This window comes from Lactuca virosa, chromosome 3 (genome assembly GCF_052849685.1).
Source record: "Lactuca virosa cultivar CGN04683 chromosome 3, Lactuca_virosa_CGN04683_v6, whole genome shotgun sequence".
NCBI classification, from domain to species: Eukaryota; Viridiplantae; Streptophyta; class Magnoliopsida; order Asterales; family Asteraceae; genus Lactuca; species Lactuca virosa.
This window is the reverse complement of record NC_136428.1, coordinates 385,208,150-385,217,480: the sequence shown is the minus strand read 5'-3', so window position 1 is coordinate 385,217,480 and position 9,331 is coordinate 385,208,150. Positions and strand designations below refer to the sequence as shown.

At 40.4% G+C, this 9,331-nt stretch overlaps 2 protein-coding genes across 2 annotated transcripts; both read left to right on the top strand.

The window, feature by feature from the left end:
- Positions 1-513: 513 nt before the first annotated feature.
- On the top strand, positions 514-1,281 carry LOC145164985 (uncharacterized). The gene has a single exon (XM_079083626.1). It carries the CDS (start codon positions 514-516, stop codon positions 1,279-1,281), a length of 768 nt encoding a protein of 255 aa, XP_078939752.1.
- Positions 1,282-3,505: 2,224 nt separating this feature from the next.
- LOC145164984 (uncharacterized) lies at positions 3,506-6,444 on the top strand. The gene is made up of 3 exons (XM_079083625.1): positions 3,506-3,770; positions 3,906-4,384; positions 6,265-6,444. Exons 1-3 carry the CDS (start codon positions 3,506-3,508, stop codon positions 6,442-6,444), a joined length of 924 nt encoding a protein of 307 aa, XP_078939751.1.
- Positions 6,445-9,331: the final 2,887 nt, after the last annotated feature.

Genomic DNA, 9,331 nt, shown 5'->3' with positions numbered 1-9,331 from the left:
CAGCCAAGAGGAGTCAAAGAAATAAGTGATGCCCACCTGGAATCTCAGATTTCAGAATTGAAAAAGGTTGTCCTTTTGTTGACAAAAGAAAAAGGTATTGAAGCAAAAGTCAAACCTTGTGGGATCTGCTGCAAAACTGGGCATCCAACAAACATGTGCCCACTACCTCAAGAAGACACTGAATCTGTTCAAGCTATGGGAGGAATTCAGCAAAGGCCATTTGATCAGCATCGCAACAACCAAGCTTGGGGAGGGCCTCAAAATAACAATTTCCAGCGAAGGCCTCAGCAGAACTTCCAGCAAAGGAACCAATACCAAGCTCCACCTGGATTTCAGCAAAATCAGCACCAAAGCAACTTTCAGCAATCACCTGTTCAGTTACAAGCTAGTAGTTCCAGCATGTCTTTGGAAGACATAGTTAAAACTCTTGCTACCAGTACCCAATCTTTCTAGAATGAAACAAAGTCCAGCATCAAAAATCTGGAGCAACAGGTATCATAACTTGCGACTTCTATGAGCAAACTAGAAGCACAAATACAAGGAAAATTCCCATCTCAGACTGAGAAAAAACCGAAGCACAATGCTTGTGTTGTCACCCTCAGAAGTGGTAAAAACAACAAAGGACCAGATCAGCAAGAAGATGAGGAAGAAGAGATCGTGGTTGAGCAAGAATCTGAGGCAACTGAAGAGGTGCAGAAAAAAGATAGACATGTTGAAGCTGAAGTGAAAATTACACCTCCTCCTTTTCCCTCAAGACTGAAAAACACGAAAAAAGAAAAGGAAGACAAAGATATTATTGATTTCTTTAGAAATGTTGAGGTAAATATTCCCCTTCTTGATGCAATTAAACAACTACCCCGATACACTAAATTTTTAAAAGAGTTATGTACTTTAAAAAGAAAATTAAAAGGAAACGAAACAGTTAAAGTAAGTGAGAATGTTTCAGCTGTTTTACAGAAAAGGCCACCCCCAAAGTGTAAGGATCCAGGCGTATTTACTGTTCCTTGCAAGTTGGGGAACCTTTCAGTGGCACGAGCTATGTTGGACTTAGGAGCTTCTATAAATGTTTTGCCATATTCACTTTTTAAAACTATCGGGGTAGGGCCTTTAAAAAGAACGGGAGTCATCATTCAGTTAGCTGATCGTTATCTGGTGCACCCAAAAGGTGTGCTGGAGGACGTTTTGGTTCAAGTGAATAAACTCATTTTTCCAGCTGATTTCTATGTTTTAGATATGGGAGATGATGACTCACCAAATTCAGGTTCCAATCTTTTGGGGTGACCATTCTTTTGACGCCATGCGTTATCCTGATGATGTTTCAGCCCTTAATTTTATTGATGTAATTGAACCATTATCTGCAAAATATTTTGAGATTGCTAACCATGAGTCACTAGCATTAGTGCTCCACAGAAATTTGTCTATTAATGCAGCTCAGGTTTTATTAAAAAATTATGTGTTTGACAGAGAAGTTCAAGAGATGTCAGCCCATCTGGACCAGCAGAGAAAGTTGAGGTATGGTACCCAAACTCTTAAATTACCAATTTCTAACTCCAAACTTTTTGCTTCTGTAGTGCAAGCTCCCATCTTGGAGCTGAAGACACTTCCGGAGCACCTGAAATATGCATATCTAGGAGAAAAAGAAACATTACCAGTTATCATATCCAACAAGTTGTCAAAAAAAGAAGAGTTGGAGCAGATCAGAATTTTGAAGGAGTATACAAGCGCAATTGGGTGGACTATTGTAGACATCAAAGGACTCACCCATCTCTCTGCATGCATAAAATCTTGATGGAAGAAGATTATAATCCATCGCGGTAAGCCCAACACAAATTAAACCCACCAATGATGGGGGTGGTTAAAAAAGAAGTTGTGAAGTTATTTGATGCTGGGATGATATACCCAATATCTGACAGCAAATGGGTCAGGCCAGTTCAAGTTGTACCCAAGAAGGCTGGGGTGACAGTGGTAGAGAACAAGGAAGGAGAGCTGGTTCCAACTCGGGTTCAGAATGGATGGCGCGTTTGTGTCGATTACAGAAATTAAACGCAACCACCTGGAAATATCATTTTCCTCTCCCATTCATAGATCAGATGCTAGAGAGGCTTGCTGGAAAATCCCATTACTGCTGTTTGGATGGATTCTCAGGCTTCCATCATATTCCAGTTGCTCCAGAAGACCAGGAGAAAACGACCTTCACCTGCCCTTTCGGGACATTCGCGTACATGCGTATTCCCTTTGGACTCTGCAACGCACCCGCTACCTTTCAGAGGTGTATGGTTAGTATCTTTTCTGAGTATGTCGAGAATACAATAGAAGTCTTCATGGATGATTTTACCGTCTATGGAGACTCCTTTGTTATTTGTTTGAAAAACCTCACAAAAATTTTACAAAGATGTATTGAAACAATGGTCTTAAATTTTGAAAAATGTAACTTTATGGTTGAACAAGGTCTGATTCTTGGTCATATTGTTTCAAAAAGAGGTTTGGAAGTAGACAAAGCAAAAATAGATGTTATAAAAAGCTTACCCTACCCGAAGAATGTTCGGGAGGTGCGTTCCTTTCTTGGCCATGCAGGTTTTTACAGGAGGTTTATAAAAGATTTTTCGAAGATATCCGTTCCCATGTGCCACTTGTTGCAAAAAGATGTTGAGTTTGACTTCAATGAAGACTACAAGAAGGCTTTTGATGTGCTGAAAAATCTTCTTACTTCTGCCCCCATTATTCAGCCCCCAGATTGGAGTCTACCATTCGAGATAATGTGTGACACCAATAACACTGCTGTTGCAGTTGTTTTAGGACAAAGAAAAGACCGGGATCCCCACGTTATATACTACGCATCAAAAACTTTGGACAACGCCCAAGAAAATTACTCCACCACAGAAAAAGAGTTGATGTCAATTGTGTTTGCATTGGAAAAATTCAGACAATATATGTTGTGCACGAAAGTTAAAATCTTTTCTGATCACGCAACTATTTGGTACCTTCTTGCTAAAAAAGACTCAAAGCCAAGGTTGATCAGATGGATTTTGCTGCTACAGGAATTTGATATAGAGATCAAGGATAAAAGCGGGAGAGAAAACTTGGTAGCTGATCATTTGAGCCGGCTCACTCCACCTGAAGACCCGACACCGATTCGCGAAACGTTTCCTGACGAAAATCTATTCGCTATTCAGAACCCTCCTTGGTTTGCTGATATAGTAAACTACTTGGTCTCCAGAGAACTACCTTCACATCTTACCTGGGCCCAGAAAGATAAAATAAAGAAGGAGGCAAAAAGATACATTTGGGACGAGTCGTATCTATGGAAGCACTGTGCTGATCAGGTGATTAGAAGATGTGTGCCTCAAAATGAAGTCAAGTCAATTCTGAATTTCTGCCATTCAGAAGCTTGTGGAGGGCATTATGGTCCACAACGTACTGCACACAAGGTCTTGGACATCGGTCTTTATTGGCCTCATATTTTTCGTGACTTTTTCTGTTTTGCAAAACATGTGAAAGGTGCAAAATGACTGGGTCTTTGACATCTTGTAATCAGATGCCACCTACTCCAATCTTAGTGTGTGAAATCTTTGATGTTTGGGGTATAGATTTCATGGGTCCGTTTCCGCTATCTTTCGAGTTTGTGTACATCTTACTTGATGTTGATTACGTGTCCAAATGGATCGAGGCAAAAGCTACACTAATAGACGATGCCAAGGTTGTAGTTGATTTTGTCAAGACAAATATATTTTCTATGTTTGGGACACCAAAAGCCATCATTAGTGATCAGGGTACACATTTCTGCAACCGCACCCTCGAAGCAGTCCTCATGAAATATGATGTCACACATCGGGTCTCCACAACATAACACCCACAAACCAACGGGCAAGATGAAGCTTCAAACAGACAGATTAAGGGCATTATAGAGAAAACCATCAATCCGGTCAAGAAAGATTGGATTATTCGATTGGATGATGCGTTATGGGCTCACCAGACAACATACAAAACTTCTATCGGTATGTCACCATATCGAATTGTTTTTGGCAAACCGTGTCGATTACCGGTTGAATTGGATCATCGAGCATATTATGCTGTCAAAAAGTTGAATATGAGCATGGATGAAGCGGGTAAGAAAAGAAGATTGGATATCCAAGAGTTAGAAGAAATTTGGAACGATGCTTACGAGAACGAAGCAATTTATAAGGAGAAGACAAAAGCTTTTCACGACAAGATGATCTCAAGAAAGGTATTTACTACCGGTCAAAAGGGACTCTTATATCATTCTCATTTCAAACTTATTTCCGGTAAATTGAGGTCTCATTGGGTGGGACCTTTTGTTGTTACTAACGTGTTTGATCATGGTGCCATAGAAATTAAGAGTGAACAAACAGGAAAGATTTTTAAGGTAAATGGTCATCGTCTCAAACCATTTTACGAAGGGATTCAAGTTACAAATGAAGAAGTGGAGGTCGTCGAGGCCCCGACTTACCGCAATTGAGGAAACCAAGTAACAATGTCGAGCCAACGACAGTAAAAACGGGCAGCTTACCGGGAGGCAACCCTGGCATTTGTTTTGGTTTTCGTTTTTCCAACTTATTTTCATTTTTGGTGTGTTTTTAGTTACTTAGGTCGTCTCTTTTTAACTGAATCGTGTTTTTAATAAAAAAGGAACGGATAGAATTTGAAAAATGTTGAAAAATTCAGTTTTGGTGGTACATGCGGTCGCAAGCCCAGTCCATGCGATCGCATGGCATGCTTTTTGGGTCGCAGAACGTAGTCGAAGATTTTTGGAACGATTTTTTGACAAAGAAAGGGTCCATGTGATCGCAGGTTTATCCTATGCGATCGCATGTATCAAGTTTTTATCACAGTTATACCCTCGACCCTTAAGAGAACGAAATAAGGTAATTGTTTTACAACCTACGTCGCAAGTTCTATACATGCGATCGCATGGATCAGTTTTTAGCACCCTTCCATACCCTTGAACCTTTAATAATCGAATCCAGTATTTTTCATAAAACCTGCGATCGCAGGTTATATACATGTGATCGCATGTATCAAATTTGCACATCTAGACGTTACCTGCATCGAAAAATCAACGAACGGTATAGTTTTTAAAAAACCTGCGATCGCAGGCCCAGTACATGCGGTCGCAGGTTTACTTTTTCCTATATATACGGGTCGCATGCCTCATTTGTAACCACCACAACTACAAAATTCTCTCTGGATTCCATTTATTTCCAAGTTCTGTCACCAAAAATCACTCAAACCACTCATTTTTCAACCAAATCAAGCAAACAAGGTATCAATCTCTTCTGTTTTACTTCTACAACATCTCTACGGTAACGAAATCATGTTTTAACGGTTGAAAATTCTCTAAAAATCTATTTTTCTTCATTTTGAAATTTGAATTTTTGTGAGTTTCTTTTTTAGATCTACGCTCCGTTAGCACTCCGCAGGCCCCGAAAAGTTGAAACATTTGCTCGGGACGCAATTCAGAAGAGGTTCATCCAGACGGAATTTCAAAAATCAAAACTTTTTCAGACGTGAAAAATATACTGCTGCTCAGGGCGCAGTCAGGTATATTCGTTCTGAAACCGAACTCTTTTTTTTTGTCATATATTTGTGCGGGCTTGCGTATCCACTTTGGGAGTAGTTATAATTTTTTTTTGCTTGATAATTGATTATCTAGAAATTGTGCCAAATCTGTCCCAGTCTTGACTTGAAAATGCCTCCTATCCCTTCCCGTTCACTCCGAAATGTTGACATCCCGGACCCATCGTACACCGTCTAAGTGGACAATGTGACCTTAGATTTAGGCTCCCAGGCTACCTTAGACTGTTTTCAGCGGCTTCAGGAACGAGAAATTTTGCCACAGCTCTTGCCCCCAGCCGCACATTAATGCGGGAACTCCATATTTATGATGGTGTTCGTGCACTCTTCGCCAACATTAATTGGGAGCGTCTTTTAGGTGCAGATTTTGGTACTTGTCATTTATTGACCCGAGAGTTCCTAGCTACACTGAGTGAGGTCAACCAGGAGGGAAACTTTGCTTTTCGCATTTTTAGCACCCCTCACTCTATCTATATTGACGAGTTGTGCACCTTTTCCCATACCCCCGCCACCAACTTATCTTAGCCTGCCCCTGCTTTCGACGTGCGCGATTTTTGGCACTCCATTACAGGATTGGATCATTATGACTCGTCCCAATCCGTTCAGACCAGCATTGTCCACCCAGTCCTAAAAATCGCTTTGAAAATTATTTGCAATATTCTTTACGCACAGATTGAGACTACCAATGCCGGCAAAGCCGAGCTTTTTATCTTGTGGTGCATGATCACCGGATCGTACCGCCCTCATTTTGGTGATTTGATCATCAAAAGATTCCACAGAGTTTCGAACCTTCGCATCGACGGTGTCATTCGTTGTGGTGGTCTGATCACCGTCATTGTCGCACCCTCGTAGAGTTGAGTCCCCCAGAGTACACCTTCTTTACGACTGAATCCTTCTGTTTGACCCTGCAGAAGCTTCGGGCAATGCACATGTTACGTTCCGCCCCGGGTGGGTATGTTTGGATGCTTGGCCGATCCACTTACTTCAAGGTCACTACTCTTGATGTAATCGCCCTCGTTGACCCCATTAGCGAGACTGTGTGGGTTCTTCCATCGAACCTTCCACCACCTCTTCGCCCACGTAGGTCACTGCAGGCCCCGTGTCCACATTCTAATCGACCATCTTCGTCCACTATGCACCCAGATTACATAGACCCCCCACCGATCTCCTATAGCCAGCCTCATCCAATGCAGACTAAATTTCAGGATCACCCCTCGCCCACCCAGCCATCTCACCCTGACCCCAACTCTCCCTTCACTTACCAGCACTATCTTGACCTCCGTCAGGATATTGCTGCTCTTCAGCAGACTATGACCGGTCTCTGCCTCAATTATCAGCTTTATAGCACTCAGGTTTCCGGGTATCGTGACGAGGTCTTAGGTTATCGCGAGGACTTTACTGATTTCTGCGACGAGTTCTTCCGTCGCTTTCCATCCTCGCCAGAGTAGTCGTCTTCCACTCATCCCTAAGCATTGAGGACAATGCTTAATTTTAAGCTTGGGGAGGTGATTAGCTATCCTTTTGTAAAAAGTTTTAATTTGTCTTTTTTTTCTAAAATTAAAAACAAAAAGTTTAAAAAAAATCCAAAAAGAATTTTCATTTATGTCCTTAATTTTTATTTTATTTTCTTCCTAGTTTTTTCTAAAAAAATATATTTCCATTTTGCTGCATTTCACATTTGCATGATTTCAAAAAAAAATTAAAAAAATATTTTAAAAATATATATGAGATGATGATATTTTTTACATATGATAGCTCCATGAAGTGGGATATTGAGAATTAAAAATGAAAAAATCCGAAGCGACCTGATTGTTATTGGAAGTGTAGAATCAGATGTCATAACTTGGGGACCCAAGACACCGTGATTCGAGACCCCAACCTTAGATAATAAAAAAATGGCGTACTGAAATGTTTAGTGGGCGGTAATAACAACTTTAGGATGATTTGCTTCTGAATGTTTAAAAAGAATCTTTATCGGCAACTCTGAACCCACAGAACATGGCCCTATTTGTTGACACGCGTTACCCTTGCAGTAACAGAAAGCTTAAGTATCAGAACCACACAGTCAAGAAACAAGAAAAGGTACAACGTTATATCTAGTGCCCAAATCAATGAATTTCAAGTACTCAAGTGAAGAAATTTCAAGAAATTCCAAAAAAAAAGAGAGAGATTGAAGAATTCAAGCTCAAAACGAAGTACAAATCAAAGTTCAATCAAGTTAGAAGCCGTTTCAAAGTTACATCTGGCGAACAAATATCTGTGTGATATGATACGTGTGGCTCTCGAAAAAGTGAAAGCATAGAGCTCGGGCTCCTACGGGGGTTGGTCCTTGCTGCTTCGGCGAAAGCTGATTTGGTCATGCGGGTTCTTAAGGATGCGTCGATTCCGATTCTTGACCATCTAGTCTTAAGGACATGAGATCCAGACTATGTTATTTTTGCTCATAAAGCTAATTAAGGTATAAAGTTTAAATAAAACTAGAGTTTGATTATTGGGTTACACCGTTTTGTGGTCTTCCTCACTTTGGGAGTCTGTGATACATGGAAGGTAGCAGGATGGTTGCTTTGGTGTTAGTGATTGGAGCCCTATTTCGATGTAAAGTCTGATTGTATAAAAAATATAAAAAAAAGAAGCATGTTTAATTTTAGTTGTTTGTTTCTCTTTTTCATATTATTTTCGTTCATTATTCATTTTCTTTATTTTTGGCATCCACATTTTATTTCTTGTTCTGTTCTTTTCCTATCCTTCTTGTAGTTAGGTTTTTCCTTAGGTTGTTAGTGTGTCTTGTTTATTCCTTTACTACTCTTGCCCTCCATCCTGATTACCACGTTTATCCTTTCCTTACTCGAGGACAAGTAAGGTCTAAACTTGGGGAGATTAGTTAGATGCCTTTTATATGCATCTTTTAGCACGATTTCCTCGGTATTTTGTCATAAAATGCTAACTAACTCCCGTACTGCTCACTTTTGTTATAATTTTTCAGGGCAATTTGGAGCACATGGAGGATTACGCGAGTTCGGGATGCGTTAGTGGATGCTTTGGAGCTTAACTAGAGCCTAGACTAGAGAAGGATGCCGAGGAATGATCAAGAACTGCTTCGAAGGAGGAACGACGATCAAAAGACGCGAAAATGACAACATGCGATCGCATGTTGTCCCTATGCGATCGCAGGTATACCCTTTGCGATCACAGGTTGGCTCGCAGCTTCGCTTCGTGGATTTTTCGTGCCAAAAATTCATCAGGCTGAAAAAAAGAGATACATGCCATCGCAGGTTCTGTATATGCGATCGCAGGTTGGTCAAAATGTCTCGAAATGGTATCGTACTTCATTTAAAAGACCTGTGACGCGTTTTTGATGATACATGCGATCGCAGGTTGTCTCTATGTGATCGCATGAACGGAGTTTTTGATTCTGGACGTATAAATAGAGCCCCACACTTATCCAGTAACCCTAATTGGCGATTCTAAGGCGATTTTCAGAGGGTTTCAAGTGAAGAACGCATATATAAAGGAGACGATTCAATTTCTTTTCATTGTTTAGTATGATTTGTCGTTTAGACTCTATTTTCTACTGTTTGTAATCCGTTTTTAGCCATGTCAAGCTAAAAACTCAGATTTTAGTTTCGCAAGACATAACCTTGTCGTATGATTAATCATTAGGCACTATGTTTAACTGTGATTACTGCTTAGTTTGATCAATTTTGTGTTTAATTCAGTGTTTGATTTTGATTTCAATTTC

What these genes read in the sequence shown, in the direction of transcription:
- LOC145164985 (XM_079083626.1), top strand. Translation starts at nt 514, where the DNA reads ATGAGCAAACTAGAAGCACAAATACAAGGAAAATTCCCATCTCAGACT.
- LOC145164984 (XM_079083625.1), top strand. Translation starts at nt 3,506, where the DNA reads ATGACTGGGTCTTTGACATCTTGTAATCAGATGCCACCTACTCCAATC. An exon ending in AGCCATCATTAGTGATCAGG is followed by an intron (nt 3,771 to 3,905) that starts GTACACATTTCT and finishes AGGGCATTATAG; the next exon opens with AGAAAACCATCAATCCGGTC. An exon ending in AAACAGGAAAGATTTTTAAG is followed by an intron (nt 4,385 to 6,264) that starts GTAAATGGTCAT and finishes CTTTACGCACAG; the next exon opens with ATTGAGACTACCAATGCCGG.